Source organism: Seriola aureovittata, chromosome 9 (genome assembly GCF_021018895.1).
Source record: "Seriola aureovittata isolate HTS-2021-v1 ecotype China chromosome 9, ASM2101889v1, whole genome shotgun sequence".
Taxonomy (NCBI): Eukaryota; Metazoa; Chordata; class Actinopteri; order Carangiformes; family Carangidae; genus Seriola; species Seriola aureovittata.
In genome coordinates, this window is record NC_079372.1 from 8,071,402 (window position 1) to 8,087,808 (window position 16,407).

The following is a 16,407-nucleotide window of genomic DNA, read 5'->3' on the forward strand; positions in this document are numbered from 1 at the left end:
AAGGTGGTGAACCTAAATTTAAGGTGAAGAGCCATCCAGATTAGCTTTCTCTGTCCTTTACAATTTGTATATATTTGGATCAGTAAGGACTCGTGTTGTGGACTTTGTGACCCCCTGACCTCTGGATGAAGGATGCAGAGAGGTCATTATTTAACTAACATTTGTTGGAGTAGGATCGTTTTCTTGTTGGAAAGCAAAAACAAATTTGTAAGCCATCAGGGTTCCCTGCAGTTAGAATCAGTGGAAGGGGTTATTATAAGGTGTTTTTGCCTTTATAATGGCTTGTTACTTGTTGGTTAAGCATTATGATTCATTAACTGTTCCAAGACATTACAGCCACATCAAGTCTTATTGTGTAGTTGAATTCCTGTGATCACTTTTTTCAAGGTTTTTATAGGCTAAGATAATAAATGGATACAGTTGCATTTTCCCAAATGAGTTGCCTTTAGTGTGTCTTGATTATTTATATGTGAATTTCAAAAGTTTAAAAAAGAATGAGAATTTAATCCTGTAGTCTTTCCAACAACTATTATTCCTTCTCTCTGACTTCAAAGTCTCTACCTCCTCCCAGTTTCTTCAAAGTCTTCTCCAGGGTTTATTTTTTCTCAGCTCACCGCATGGCAAAGCACCAACAAACATGTCTGACTGAAGCGGTGGATTTAGGATGAGTGTCTGACCCGCACGACATTCCATACATGCCTTCATATCCTCTCTCCTGCTGCTGGGCAGGTCAAGTATGTGCAGTCGGAAAAAACCCACAGTGATCCCAAGTCTAGTGTGACTCGCCGGGATGTTGCTATGAGAGCTGGCACAGGAATAAGGAGGCTCCACCCACCGCTCCGAACCATGTGGTTCTCATCGCTCCTGTTGCTGTGATTCTGAAGACAGGGAGAGAAGTAGTCTGCGTTACTGCTGGTGCTGCTGCTGCTCAGATGGGTCGGATGAGTTTTCTGAAATTAGCACATTAGACAAGTTTGCGGCTCTTTATGGGGAACTGCTCTGTCACTGACTTCAGCTGCTTGTGTTCAGAGTTTATAGATATTTGGGGATCCAGTCCCCAGTGAAGCCTTTTCCTGACAGGTGCGCGCAGTGCGCAGAGAGGATGGGCAGACGTGAGGCGGACAGCAGAGGCGCAATGAACACCAGCGACCGCTCCGAGCTCGGTTGTCTGCAGGACGCGGCATCCAGCGGCCACCGAGCCGGTGAGGAGTCCCCGAGGCTGGACAGCCGCCGTCCCTGCAGCGCGGACAGGCGGCAGCAGAGAAACCCAGAAATGGAGGCGGCGGCGGGGCGGTCACCGGCAGCCACAGCGCCGATGGAAGTGAAGAAGCACCAGCACAAACACAACTTGAAACACCGCTACGAGGTGATGGAGACTCTGGGGAAAGGCACCTACGGCAAAGTGAAGAAGGCGGTGGAGAGAGCAAGTCTGAGGACGGTGAGTAATGTGCTGGTGAATATGAAGCAAAATTTGATTTTAAGCCTTTCCACTAAGCTTTGTGCCTCAAGGATGCTGTCTGTCCTCATCTTAAATATTTATCACGCAGGATGAAATGCAGAACAATTGTTCTGTTTATGGGTGAATGTTGCCTACATCATGATCAACCTGTTTCTGAAAATGTCTGACCTCTGAACCTCCTCAGCTGACCCATACAAAAGCCTGATAGAGTTATGTGATATGTTGCCAATGCTTTTGTCTTCAGCAGTGTGTGTGTGTGTGTGTGTGTGTGTGTGTGTGTGTGTGTGTGTGTGTGTGTGTGTGTGTGTGTGTGTGTGTGTGTGTGTGTGTGTGTTTGTTGGGACGTGGCTGTTCCAAGAATGTTGCTCATTAGTTATTAAATATTAATTTGGAGGTGGAGTTGAGCTCCTGGGGGGCATGTGTGTGTGTGTCTGTGTGTCTGTGTTTGTGTGTTTGCGGGTGAGCTCATGGGCTGATGCTGAACCCAGTTCTTGCTTCCAGTGCTGCCAGGCTGAGATGCCTTTGGTCTGACTCACTCAGCACTTGAACAAGGGGATAAAATTACTACAATAGGTCTCCTCCAATAGGAGCCTGACCCCCTTTATTAGCAACCCAGTGAGCACACACACATAGCCACACTCAGACAGACATAATAATATAATGTGTGTTTAACTGAGTATCCAGGTTAAAAACAGAACGTGGTGCCAGATTAGTTTGAATAATTGTGGGTTTATGCCCACAGTCGGGCTTTAATCCCTCACTCTGCTGTGATCTGAGCACAAAGAGACAGAGACCCCGTCAGCCTCAAATTCCCCTTCTGCTTTTTTTTTGTAAACAAACACACAGTAATAAGGATAATCTTCAGATTGTGGAAGTGTGACTGGCACCATTCCTCTGGCAGCTTTCACTGTAACTCCGAGACCTCCATCTGCGAGAAAGAAAGGACTGAGAGAGGGAGTGAAAGACAGAAGACGGGCAGGAGACTGATGAAGGGATATGAGCAGAGAGAATTAGCTATGTACTGTGTGTGTGTGTGTGTGTGTGTGTGATAGTGAGTGAGTGTGTGTGTGTGAGTGTGTGGGACACAAGGGGAAAATGCTGGATTCCTTGAGCCAGTAGCCAGCACATACCAAGGATTCTTTGAAACAAAACGGACATTATTTTTGGAAACAAGACCAGGGGGCTGTTGTTTGAGTGCGGGGAGGAGGCAGAGGAGGAGACGGTTTTAGAGCAAGAAGGAGGAAGAGGAAATATTTTAGATTAAAGACCCGACTTGAGATTGTTCCTGTAAATGTTCCCGAGTGCTTGTTCTGCAGGAGGTGAACATGACTAATGCACAGGATGAAATGGAAGGAAAAGAGGAACAGATGATGAATGCTGGGTCACTAATCTGTGCTGTAGGTCACTTACAGTGGCCGGGAGCCTGACTCGTCTCTAACACTGAAGCATGTTAGAAAAAGGATAACTTTAAAATGTTTTTGGTTTTGTGCAATGTACATTCTGATGTTTTTTTTCTTTTAAATGTTACAGCTGTGTGCAGCTTTTAACTTGTGTTGCACCATTTGGAAAGAGAGAGTGCGACTATTTTTGCCAAGATGAAAATACTTCCAGTCTGCAGATGTAGCAGTTCTTGTTTCTGACAGTTTCCTTTATCTTCTTAGACGCAAAAGCACACACCAGCTGCATGTCCTGCTGTTGTGTGCTAAATAAATCAGTCTGCTCTGAGAAAAATTGCAATCTGGGAAGTTCACTTGTTTGCTTATGTGCTGAGAGTTAAACATGGAGATTGATATCACTCTTACATCTGGCTGATTATGAAGTTGGAGACCACAGCTGGATAGCTGAGCTTAGCATAAAGACTGGGGAAAGAGCAAGCCTGGCTCTGGTCCAAGGTAACAGAACGGGACTACCAGCAACACTAAGGGCTGGGTTACACTAGAGAAGAATGGGTTGAAGTTTTTCTCACCGGTTGGATTCGGAAAGTAACACTATTGGTTGGACACTGCCCTGATTTGGGGTGTGCATGGAGGGGGCTCCAAAGCAGTTCTGACGGAGTATTCTGGCCCCTTAATTAGTTTACTAATCACTAATTTTTTGCCTAATCTGGACAAAAGTGTAAAAACAAAGTTATGTTTTACAGATGTACATGTACTGGACTATATCTTGGCAAGGAGCAGTGACTTCCTGAAGTCTTGTCAGCACCAGCAGCGACTCCCAACTACTCATTGTGCTCAGCCAAAAACATAAACCACCATAAAAAAACGCAGATTGACATTTTAGCATTTACGGTTTTAGTCCGGATTTGAGATATAATGTGTTCATTATCAGATTTAAAGGTGCTGGTAGTCAGATTTTGTTTAACTTTTAGACAGAGCCAGGCTAGCTGTTTCCCCCTGTTTCTACTCTTAAGCTAAGCTAACCAGCTGCTGGCTCCATATTAAACTGACAGATATGAGAATAATATTAATCTTCTCATCTAAATATTGGCAAGAAAGCATACTAAGTTTCAAACTATCAAACTATCGCTTTAAATTGGCAGTTTGACTTGAAGATTAGTCCTGAAGAGTTTTTTTGTTTTTCTAGCAAGCAGTTAAATCTTCTCTGTGGTGCATGGGTGGACATCAGCCCTACTTGTCGTTTCGCATTGAGTTTGTGTATTTGTCCAATTTGCAGTCCACCAACATCAACACACTTGCACAGTTCAGAAGTCCCTTGTTATGGCAAGGGACAGCCTAGGGCTCTGTGTGTGTGTGTGTGTGTGTGTGTGTGTGTGTGTGTGTGTGTGTGTGTGTGTGTGTGTGTGTGTGTGTGTGTGTGTGTGTGTGTGTGTGTGTGTGTGTGTGTGTGTGTGTGTGTGTGTGTGTGTGTGTGTGTGTGTGTGTGTGTGTGTGTGTGTGTATGTGAATTTGTCTGTGGGAATAATGGGACAGGAGGAAGTCGGTGAGCGGCCGCCCGCCACTCCAAATTCCATCGTGACTTCACACACACACACAAAAAACACCTGCAAAAAGTCAGCAGCCTCAAGATTTGTGCACTGAGGAGAGTCATAACTAAGGCCATAAATATTAAAGAAAGACGATTAGGGGGAGGAAGCGAAGAAAAAGTTCTACTGTGACTGGATTAAATGAAGTTTTATGACGGTACATATTGTACATTTGTATTGGCTGTAACATTATCACATCCACAGTATGTTCCTCTCCTGCACTAAAGAATAAATGATTACATCACACACATTGCCACTTATGTTTCCTACATGTGTTACAGTTTGGTGTTTTTGGATGATATCTCGCACGAACATGAACAATGAGACAATGTTGGTGAGGAGGATACTTTAGAGGTCGTACTTAGACATGACGCAGCAAGCAATATTTGCATACACAAGGGTGAAATCACACAAACACACACACATACCCACACTTCCTCCTCACACACATGCCCCTTTAAAAAATGCTCTTCATGCCCCGAAGGCTGAACAATCCCCAGAGTGCGTCCCTCTCTTCTCTGTGCTCTCAGACTCTCTCACACTCTCTAATGTCTCAGTAACTCAGAGCTGAGAGTGACAGTAAAATACATTTTTACCCTGAGTCCAGATACTTTGACGTACTTTATCCATTCCTTTCACCTGTTCTGTTAGCCGCCTCTCACATCCTCCCTCCTCACCCCTGCAGCTTATTTCACATTCTCCCTTACCTTCCTCACATTGCTGTCCCACGAGCCAGCAGGTATTTGGGTCAGAAAAGATTCGCATGCATGCAAGCGACCACATGTTAATGGCTCCCCAAGCTTGGATGTACTCCATCTAGCCTAATCCCTAAACCTGGCCCTGCATGACTCTGGTGACTCTGGTGATGTGAGAGAAACATCCTCAGACAGCACTTGATTATAGTAAAGATACAAACATAGAAAAAACAACAACAAATACTCTCCTTCACTGGATTGCGCCACATCAGTAGTAGAAGGTCAGGTCAGTCCCGGGTGTTCCCTGGAGTGCGTTTGTGTTGTCTTGCATAACTGTTGCGGTTGATGGAGCGTGTGAATTGTGTCTTCCAATGTCTCGTAGACGTTTTTTCTTTTTTCCGGCAGCTGAGAATTCAGGAGCTGCGACCCGAGGGAGAGGGCTGCTCACTCGTGGGGACTCTGTATGGGTTGACAGAATTATAAAGCGGTGTGATCAGGGCTATGTTCGGATGTCAACCTCACATCTGTTACTCTTTTGTTGTCCTTTTTTTTTTTTGTAACTATTTAGTATTTCTAAAAAGAACATCCTGGTCTGTCTTCTCTTTGTACAATGCCATTTTGGTGACAGTTACTCTATCCAAAGAGATTTAGGGGCTCATGCTCGGGTGCCTGCTTTCGTGTGTGTGTGTGCGTGTGTGTGTGTTCGGTGGATGGGGGTTACATCGGGGTACAGTGAGTGCCTGGGATTAAGGAAGCAGAGTGTGAACAGTGCAGCTGTCAACCTTCTGCCTCTGAGCGGGCTCAGATCACAGAAGACCTGCTCTCACCATCCAGCCTTTAAAACCCACATAATCATCTCTAATACCCAGAGATTTTATTTGTGTGTGTGTGAGCGTGAGTGTAACCATATCAACACTATGTATGTCTTTGTTTCTTTGTCTATGCAAGTGATACACGAACTGTGCATTTATCAGTGTTGATCAAAGACGAATCTGTGTTCGACGGCTAGACTCTTCTGTGAAGATGGGCAACAACAACAAGTGTTGCATAAACCATCATCATTACTGTCCCCAATGCTGTTGTTAACAATCCACACTTTATCACAACAGTGATCAAATGATGTGAGGTTTCAGCTCTGAGCTTCATGTAAACATGTATTGACTCAGTGTCTTCTTTCTCAGGTGGCGATCAAGTCGATCCGCAAGGAGCGCATCACTGACGACCTGGACAAAATTCACATCCAGAGAGAGATCGAGATCACCTCCTCGCTCAGCCACTCCAACATCATACGCTTCCATGAGGGTAAGACTGCAAACACACACACACACACACAAGTCCTAAATATAAGGGTGATTTTTAGACTGAATGCTTCAAAGAAAATTACATGAGACTAAATGAACGCAGATTCTGTGAAATTAAAGTGGATGTCATACAATGCATATAAGAGGAAATTTTACTGTCAACAAATCCCATTTGAAGACCACAACCAACAACGAATCGATCCCAGTATTCCCAATGTGTCCAAATCCTGATACAGCTTCTTCCTCTGTTCCATAAACCCACAGTGTTGTTCAAAAACTAATTCATTACCATGAAGCAGTTTATTCTGGGTTGATCTCATGCGAACAACCGAATACATTCACTGAAGCAGCAAATCTGCATCTGAAAATAGGCCCTAACAAGTGCACTACTTAACTCCTGTGTGAGTAATGTTTTATATTAGCTGCAGTGATCAGCTATTTTAGGAAATCATTTAGCCTTTAAAAAATGAAACTGTGTATTTTGATTGATTGTTAATTCTGGGATATTACCAGCCTTATTCTCTGAAATATTCTGTATCCATTGCTGGATTTCATGTCTTTAAATACTTAAGTGTGGATGAAATGATTTATTGGATCCATATGAGCATATATCAAATCAATTCAGAGGTAAAACCAGGGAACCAGCAGTCTAGCAGACTCGTTGGTCACTTGAACTCTCTTTACTTAATTACATTGTTTTGGGCAGTAAACCTTAATCAGGTAAGAGTCTTACCTCATGAAACAAATGGCCGACAGCGTGCACGATTTCTGGTTCCTTCTCGGTTTAAATAGATTGTGATGAAAGGACTGTAGTGATTAGAGAAAAAAAGCAGTAAATATCTGAGTACACAATGTGAAGCAATAGAAAATCCCTCATCAAACAAATGCTACAGCGATCCAGGGAGACATTGATCCACACATGTCAAGCTTCCAGCCTCTTAATTATTCCTGTCTCCGTCTCTAAAGATGCAGAATGTTGTGTCGTGAAAATTTGAGGTATCCCCTAACACTCATGTAAACGCATCTGCATAATCTCGTATTGTAAATGTGTCCTGTGCAGTGTTTGAGAGCCGGGATAAGATCGTGATAGTGATGGAGTATGCCAGCAGAGGAGAGCTCTACGACTTCATCCAGGAGAGGAGGAGACTGCCCGAAGCAGAAGCCAGAAGCATCTTCAGACAAATCACATCTGCTGTCCACTACTGCCACAAGGTTCACGCACACACTGACACACACACACACACATACACACACACACACACACTCATACTTTCTGCAAATGCATCGCAGGAATACAGTATAAATAGGCACGTGCTGAATTGCATGCATGCTGCGGTATTCAGCGGTGCACAAGCAAATACTGTTCAGCTAAATCCACTAAATCCTAATCCTAATACTGCAGAAAAACTTGACTTGAGTTTTTAGATCTCTCTGGGTTAAGAGCGCATTAAGGCGTGATTGTTTTTTACAGTCACACACTGACACATTTAACAAACACGTCGCTTAAATGAGCTTCCGTCCTCCCTCCGCACAAGTTCTTCTTTGTTCCTTTGTTTTTATTGTTGTGTACATAAAACCAACAGGAATTATCAAGGCAATACGTAAATCCTATTAATAGAGGAGTGAGGATCTGTGCCTTACAGTCAGCTGAGCTGGATATGACAGGAAGGGGTTTTGTTTTTGTATCATTCTTATTTTAGCAGGTTGGTTTCTGCATGAATTAATTAACGTTGGGCCCCTGTAGCTTTGTAGTAGGCAGGGAGGTGGATTTTCTGCTCCTCGTGCCCTTGAATATTGTCCCAAAATAGATATGAATGTTCCAGCATGAATGAATTATTGAATGTGCCTCTGAGGTATGCAGGACACGTGGATAGATTATTAAGGCTTCAAGAGAAGAATGAAAACAATTCAGTCATTTGCTTCTTTTCTTCTTGTTTCTTTTTGGGGTTTTTTTTCTCTCTCTCACTATTCTCCAAATCACTTCATAGTTATTTAAAAATAGCAAGAATGAAATCCGGTCAAGCACATAGATTTCTTTCATCCTCGTCTTCTGCCTTGCACATACATACCAACACACACACACACACACACACACACACACACACACACACGCACGCACATACAGGCTTACATACTGTTCACAAAATATTGTCTAAGGGTCATGGGTCATTTCCTCCACTTAAGTGCTCTGAAGAGGAAGTCATTAATGGCAGAAAGGAGGCTAGTCTGGCTCATTAGCCAGTGGCTTTAAGAGAAACCAACAGCAGCGTTTCTGTGCGTCACACGGCTTCCTGGGTGGCCACAGTTATCTATAGAAGCATTGTCTCTTCTTATGATTTACTACCTACTCAGTATCGTTGAAACACTTAATCCTGCAACAGACTGTTCCACAGCTCTTCCTCGCCAGGGTCCACATCTGTCTGCGCTCTGTGGCTTCACATTGGTTCCCAGGTGCCTAATGCCATCAGGGGATCAAATCACATCCTATCAGATTAATTAACCCAAACAAGGCACTTCCTCATTCCTGATGATGATTAAACAGTCGGAGAACCTTTCTCAAGGCTCCTTGATACGTTAGGCACATGGCCCTGCAGCATGAGGCCCGAGTGGAGGGTAAGGGTTATTAAAATTATAAATGAAAGACAAACGCTCTGTGCACCGCAGGCTGGGTTTATATTGTAAACTTCAGACCCTTCAGTCTTACGTTTGCATGTAGAGAGAAAACATATGAGTGTAAACAGGAGGAAGCAGCAGTGCAGGATCTCATGTGTATCTCTGCTCTCTTGCAGAATGGTGTTGTGCATCGAGACCTCAAACTGGAGAACATCCTTTTAGATCAAGATTTTAATGTAAAGGTAAGATCGAACAAACATACGCCTTCATGTCACTTTCCGGACAAAGAAAGCGCGGTCGTGCATGCTGTGGAAAATCAAAAAATTCCTTCCAAGGACAAGATATTTATCCCTGAATAAAAAATGGATATGTCCTCTGGCGAAAATCATTGTTGGCCTGGTGTTAAATACATCATGGGTTATTATGACTCACCCGAAGATTTCACTTTTGTTTTTGAACATGAAGACATACATCTTAATGACACATTGGCTGAAACGTTTCAGGAAACCATCTTTTTCCACTGCTGCTGTATTTAGCATTCTGGAATGAAGCTTCACATAGTGCAGCTCGTGATGGGAAATTTACCATGGTAATGGTAGTAGGAATCTTTTGGTAATGGTAATTGGATTATTTTTCCAGCTCCACAATAAAATACCAACAAAGTGCACATTCAGAACATACATTGGAGCACTTTCTGCCCACAGTAATTTCAATGTGTCGTTAAGCCGTGCACACTGAACCAGCACAAACATAGTGCCAGGTCTTATAAAAGAACCCAGGGGTCATTTTTTGCCTTATTTGGATGTTCCTCTCCTTATATGGGATCTTTGCACGGCCAAAGGGGAATGCAGGGAATCCAGTGGCAATCGCGCCAATCAGAGGGTTTTAATTTAAGTATGCTCTGTCCGTCCGTCAAAAGAAAACACTACGTGCAGACCTCTCAGCGGCTCTTCATTCATTGCAAACCTCAGGTTCACCACATCGGCCTTTCACAGCGTCCGCTCCAGGAAATGACCGAGGCTCTGTGTAATGCATGGGCATGTTATGTCCGCACAATAGCTGATCAGTGTGTGAGAGGCAGCCGCTGCCAGACATGTTAGGTAAAACATTCAGTTTTGATCAAAATTTGACGCCACAGATAATAATTAGATAATAATATTAGATATAAATTAGGAAAATACTAATATGAATTCGCTCTGACTGTTTTTATTTCAGAAATCTGAACAGTGGGTGACTTGTTTTTCTGAACTGAGTGTTTTCATAATGCATTCGCTACATATTTCAACTGTTAACAGACACTGACGCCTCTCATACAGAGTTTTTTGTGTAGTGAGTAACGTATTTACATACTGGGGGGACAAAAACAAGAATCAACCATTCAGAGGTGGGTGAGCACCAAAGTCATAATGATAATAATAACATCAAATTGAAATGTAGCTTCCTGCTTTTATCTTTATTCGTAGGTCAAAGTATGAAGCATAGCTTCAATAAGCAAACAAATCCGCCCGACACACAGCTGCGAAGCCAATAATGTTAGCGCATCAGTGAATCCCTGAGTAAAATACAGATACTGAAATGGAACATTTGACCAGAGTGAATGAGCTTGTTTATTTATTAGACAACAGCGCAGTTTACTGACTGTTTACTTGATCCTAGATCAGCAGGACCAGATAATCGTGCCCTTCATACCAAATGTTACTCTCTTCTCTCATGATAATATCACAAGGATCTCAAAAGGCAACTTGAATTTTTGACCCCCACAAGACGTGACCAAGAGTCTGTAGGGGCAGTGGCCTCTTACAGTAGTCCATTTACTTCCAAGGCACGTGTACAGGAGTCATTTGTATGTTCAGAGGAAAGAGTGTCTTATACAAGCAGTGAAGACTGAATGTCTTTGCCGGAGCGCTGAAATGAATACAGGACCTTCACACAGATGTATCTCTGGTGGTGAAAGAGAATTTACAATGAAGGGAGCACACACACACACACACACACACACACACACACACACACACACACACAAAAGCATGTTGAAGGTAAAGCTGTATAAACAGAACAACGCACGTGCTCCGTCTCTGCATTCTTATTGCCACTACATGTACAGGTATTATATCAACAGTGAGATGATTTATATATACACACTGTGTCTTCTTCCATCTGTGAGGTCTCTGTTTTCCTGTGCCTCTCTTCCATGGAATTAAAGCTGTCACGTTGAGTATTTTTAACACCGGAGGGGCTGATAGTGGGCTGGTGCGCATGTTAATAATCTCTTCAGATAGAGAGGAGCCTCGGTGTGTTTGCGTATGGCCTCGAGTGAGTGATTGTTCCGTTGCGTTGAGCGTAAGCAGCCTGATGTTTTTGGCGCTCTTGTCTTTCCACACTCACACTTACTCTGGCGAAAGCACAGCAGACCTATTTTTGGCTCCTTTAAAAGGAATTGCTTTGAGTTATTGTGTTTTTTTTTTTGCCATATGACTAAAAGTTTGCAGTGCGTACTCAGTGAAAAGGAATCCTGATTGCGTGAGGATGAATGTGAGTGTTGAAGTGAGTGAATGAGTTAATTGATTAAGGATTCAGTGTTGTGTCTGTGACAGCTGTTAGGTAGTTCTGTCATCCGTGACTGAGACTCACAGTCATATAAATAATTTTTTTTCACTTGACACAAACATATGTATTAAACTTAAATGCACAAGTTTTAGTGTGGTGTGCAGAGGCCCACACGTGTGGAATGAGCTTGATGAGTCTTAAGAACTGGTTACTCTACTGGGCTACTTTTGGACTTTTTCTTTTTTTCTTTTGAGCTCACAGCTGTAAAACTGATGATACAAAGGTTTTTAATTTCATATTTTTTTTTTTTTAAGGTTTTGTTTATTATGTTTTCCTTGTTTTTTTTCTCTGCATCAGTTTTGGTCCGCCTTTATTTATTAATAGATCAGTTGTGTTGAATACTTTGTGTTTTGATTTAGTAGCTTCATATCCTCTTGGAATATGTGTCAGTGTTACTACTAATGTTCTATTAATAAAATGATCTAGTCTTATAATAGCTCAGGGACAGGACACAAAATAAATGAAATCAAAATGTATTAATTGGTTTCTCTTCTTTGTTCTGCAGCTGGCCGACTTTGGCCTTTCCAATCATTTCCAGAGGGGCACTCTGCTGCAGACCTACTGTGGAAGTCCACTCTATGCTGCCCCAGAGATAGTGAAAGGACTGCCATACCAGGGGCCAGAGGTGAGTTACACGCTGCCGTCTCTGCTTCTCAAACAGTACGGGTCTTTCATTAAAGCTACAGCATGCAAGTTCTGGAAATGAAACTAGTGCGAGCATGAAGTCACAGCGTCTTCTTCCAGCTGATAATACTAGCCTGAAGCCTCAGTATGAGAAGAGTAGTAGGCCAGAGGTGTGTACTTACTACAACTGTAAGCTCCCACCCCTGTCTTCAGCCTTCTCTGATTGGTTAAAGGGACGAGGCTCGCTCAGAAATTTTAGAGGGGAATATCTCTGCTCTGTTTCCTGTTTAATGAGACTGGGTCACAGAAGCCTTTGACGGCACCTCTCCACATTAATAAAGCATATTGCAACAAAAAAATATTAGGAACTAAAAAGTGGTTTTGAGGTCACCGCACCCTTGACCTTTGACCTTTGACCCCCCAAAATTTTATCGGTGCATCCTTGAGTCCAAGTGAATGTTTGTTCCATGTTTGAAGAAGTTCTTTCAAGGCGTTACAGAGTTATTGCGTTCACAACACAACAGCGCGGAGACATAGAAAGTTATCATATAGTGAAACACATGGTGTTTGTATGGTGTTTTTAAATAAACACATATTTATAACTGGGGCTTTAAAGCACTGATTTTGTCTTGCATATGCTGTAGATGAACCATAGTAAATGGGTCAGGCAAAACTTGAACATTCAGATACTCCTATTTTAATTTTTGTCACGCTTGAAATTACATCAAATCATGTACCAGCTCATTGTCTTGTATAAATCAAAACCTGAGTTACATGCGTGGCATGTTCGTCATTATGTGTGTGCGTGTGTGTGCTAGGTGGATTGCTGGGCGCTGGGGGTGTTGCTCTATGCCCTGGTGTACAGCAGCATGCCATTTGACGGGGCGAGTCACAGCACGCTCACTGAGCAGATCAGCCAAGGTCGCTACCACAGACCCAACCCCCCCTCAGGTAAACCTTTGTCAATGTCTGTCGACATTATATTTACACTTCCTTTCACCAGAGTCTCAGGTGTCTTTGTGCATTGCTCTTACCAGTGTCCAGTTAATTGCATTGTGTTCAGCCGCATAAATAACGGTTGACTCTGTTCTTCCAGACGCCTGCGCTCTTATCGACTGGTTGTTGACGGTGCGTGTGGATGAGAGAGCCACGATAGAGGATGTAGCCAACCACTGGTGGGTGAACTGGGGTTATGAAGAGAGTGTGTGTGACTGCCCTTCATCTCCACACCAAGAATGCCCCTCCCCCCTGCTGGCTCGCTACATCGACTGGCAGAATCGGGTCGCTGCTGCCAGCAACATGACTGTTGACTCAGGGTGCCTGTCCTCAGACTCCTCCTGTCCAACTCAGCGCTCTCACCACTCCTTTTACTTCAGCTTACCTCTGAAGAGCGATCGTGGAGGAGGAGGAGGAGGAGGAGGAAGGGTACGTGGAAGCGTCAGGAAGTCACGCAAGGAGAATGCGATTCCCCAGACTGCACAGGGAGCATGTGGTGGTGTTTGTGCAACAGCTGCCTCCTCTGCTGTGCTTTCCTCCACCACTTCCACTATTGAGAGGAAGAAACCTAAAGGTATTCTGAAACCCCAGAGGAGTTTTGACTCAGTCTTTCACAGCCCTCCTAAAGAAAACTCTCCCTCCCATCCATGTAACAATTCTCCCCAACCTTATCGAACACACACACTTGCCCACGCACATGCTGAGGTCCTGTCCACCAGTCTGCCGTCTGCCTCTACATTCAGCCAGCCCTCATCCAAAATGCCCAAGAAGGGGATACTAAAGAACTTGTATGAAGGGGAGTCAGGTTATGGCTCATCCTCAGATAGAAGGGGCTCTGGAGCAGGAGTTAAAGAGAGTGACGCAGGTGATTTGTGCTCCCACAAACAGCACAGCTGTCTCCCAGCAGCAGCAGAGAGTCCCACCATGTGCACGGAGGCAGTCAGAAGAAGGAAGGGTATTCTGAAACGCAATGGCAAGTTTTCTCGCAGCCTGGATCTCCCCGACGACCACCACCTGACTCCCCCTTCAGCCCCCGCGATGTTCCCCGAGGCTCTGCAACAGCTCCTCCAGGCCACGGGGGGCGCCGAGGGACGCCGCAGCCGGCCCTCCAGTGTGGTGAGCGAGGATAGCCTCTTCTCGTCCGATTCCTTTGACTTGCTGGACCTCAGCGCCCAGTCCCGTCGCAGGATTTTCTCCCGGGGGATGCAGCACAGCGGCTGCAGCTCTGAGGACGACCTGGAGCAGCTGAGAGCTGAGACGGTCAGGGTTGGCGAAGGCAGAGAAGGACAGAAAGAAATACTAACATGAGCCGAGGGAATGATGGAGACATTGTTGTGGTGAAAATGATAATCAGTGCCCGCCATCTTGAAAAGACTTACTGAGCTCTGGAAAGGTTGCATCTCGAGTACGTGGACTCTCCTGAGCATTGTACTGCCAGTGTAAAGCACCATTTCTTGGCGTATTCGTCTGTATTGAACGATAACTGTACTCTTTGACAATTTAACTGTATTCTGGATGTGAGGCAATACAGAGAGCGACGAGACGTTAAGTGGCACCTAAATATCTGCCAAACTGCAGACATAGCACCTGGATGTGGCAGAATGGACACTCTGTTTAATGAACTTCCTCTAACCTCACCTGCACAATAAAATCCTCTTTCAGACTTTACAACAGATTTCTGTTCAGATGAGCTTTAAAAATCTGAGTCTGGATGCTGTAGACTGTGGATATGTAAGCCACGTATAAGTGGTGTCCATACTGACAATAAACTGACAACACATTGACAGCTCTATTCTGAGGATAAATTCTGCTAAACTAAACTGTTGTGATCTCTAAAAACCACTTTACCCTATCTAGCATTTATACACACTATATAAACATTTCATAAACAGTTCTTAACTCACTAAAATGTAGTTGTAAGCAGATATGAGGACATATTTAAGTGTTTATAAATGTACAATATTTGTCAACAATTATAACTTCTCCTATGAAGACAAATTTTATATTATTAGAATTGTGTTTCACTCTATTCATCATGTGTTTAGACACCCGTCTCCGCAGGACGAGTTACAAGCGCTGTCAACAAACACGTACATCTGCACACAACTACATTATAGTGTGTCATAAACCAGTCATCAAATGTTTGTATACTATAAATGTTTAATATGGGGGGTTAAAGTACAGTGTTCTGTTTTCACTATGTTACTGAGTATATTTGTACTACACAGTATTACACTGTGCACAATTTGCTCCTTTGCACCAACACACACATTGTGAACAACATTTTTATCGTGACACCACCAACGCTGCTGTGGACGTTGTTGTATGCAATTTTAAATCTGTCATTTTCATACTGTGAGAAGAGAATTCTGTTCATTTTGTTCAAGTTTCTTTTTTTTTTTTTTAAATAAATAAATTATGTGAATCTGAATACTTCCCAGTTGTTTCCTTTTCTTTTGACACGATACAGAGAATTTGAGAAACATTGCTTATGATCTCCATTTAATTAACTTCCAGAGTCCCGTGTCTCCATAAACACAGCGCTGTGTTTGCCTTACAGACTGTTTTCATTATGGACCATGTACTTAAATAAAAAGTGCATTTGAAAAAAGATTTTATATATATATTTCATGAATTCACTTCAGGTTAAATTTACATTTTATTTGATCATTTTGTATAAAGAGAAGGATTAATATATCAACAGTGCGAAACTACATCTTGGAAAAAAGTAAGCTATGTGGCACTGACTACGTGCTTTCCCTTCTGTATCCTTTATCGGCTTTCACTAAATACTTTTCTAAACACAGTCCTTGTGTTTTGCAGGCCTCTCCTCTGTCTAATGGAGAGAGTTCATCATTGTTGTCAGGTGAAAACCTCATATCTCCAGGTTTGAAGATTTTAATGCTTTAAGACATATTTCAGGATTACATTTTCCTCTATGGATTGACGCAATTCTCAAACCTCTGACGTATTTAATACCTTCAAGTTATTAGATATTGTCAAAAAATGCATGTGGTCCTTCTTTCTTGAAAAGCTGCCACTATGGACATACAAGTTTTCCCAGTGTTAGTATGAAACAAAGCAAAGCTCACTAGCAGGTCATGTTTAGATGTGGAGAAGTCTGGTATG

At 43.2% G+C, this 16,407-nt stretch overlaps 1 protein-coding gene across 1 annotated transcript; it reads left to right on the forward strand.

Annotated features, from left to right (window-relative positions):
- Positions 1 to 56: 56 nt before the first annotated feature.
- LOC130175127 (NUAK family SNF1-like kinase 1) lies at positions 57 to 15,709 on the forward strand. Its single transcript, XM_056385423.1, has 7 exons — positions 57 to 1,438; positions 6,319 to 6,439; positions 7,499 to 7,650; positions 9,228 to 9,293; positions 12,164 to 12,283; positions 13,101 to 13,233; positions 13,379 to 15,709. The coding sequence occupies exons 1-7, from the start codon at positions 1,103 to 1,105 to the stop codon at positions 14,584 to 14,586; spliced, it is 2,136 nt and encodes a 711-aa protein (XP_056241398.1). The 5' UTR covers positions 57 to 1,102; the 3' UTR covers positions 14,587 to 15,709.
- The last annotated feature ends 698 nt before the right edge of the window (positions 15,710 to 16,407 follow it).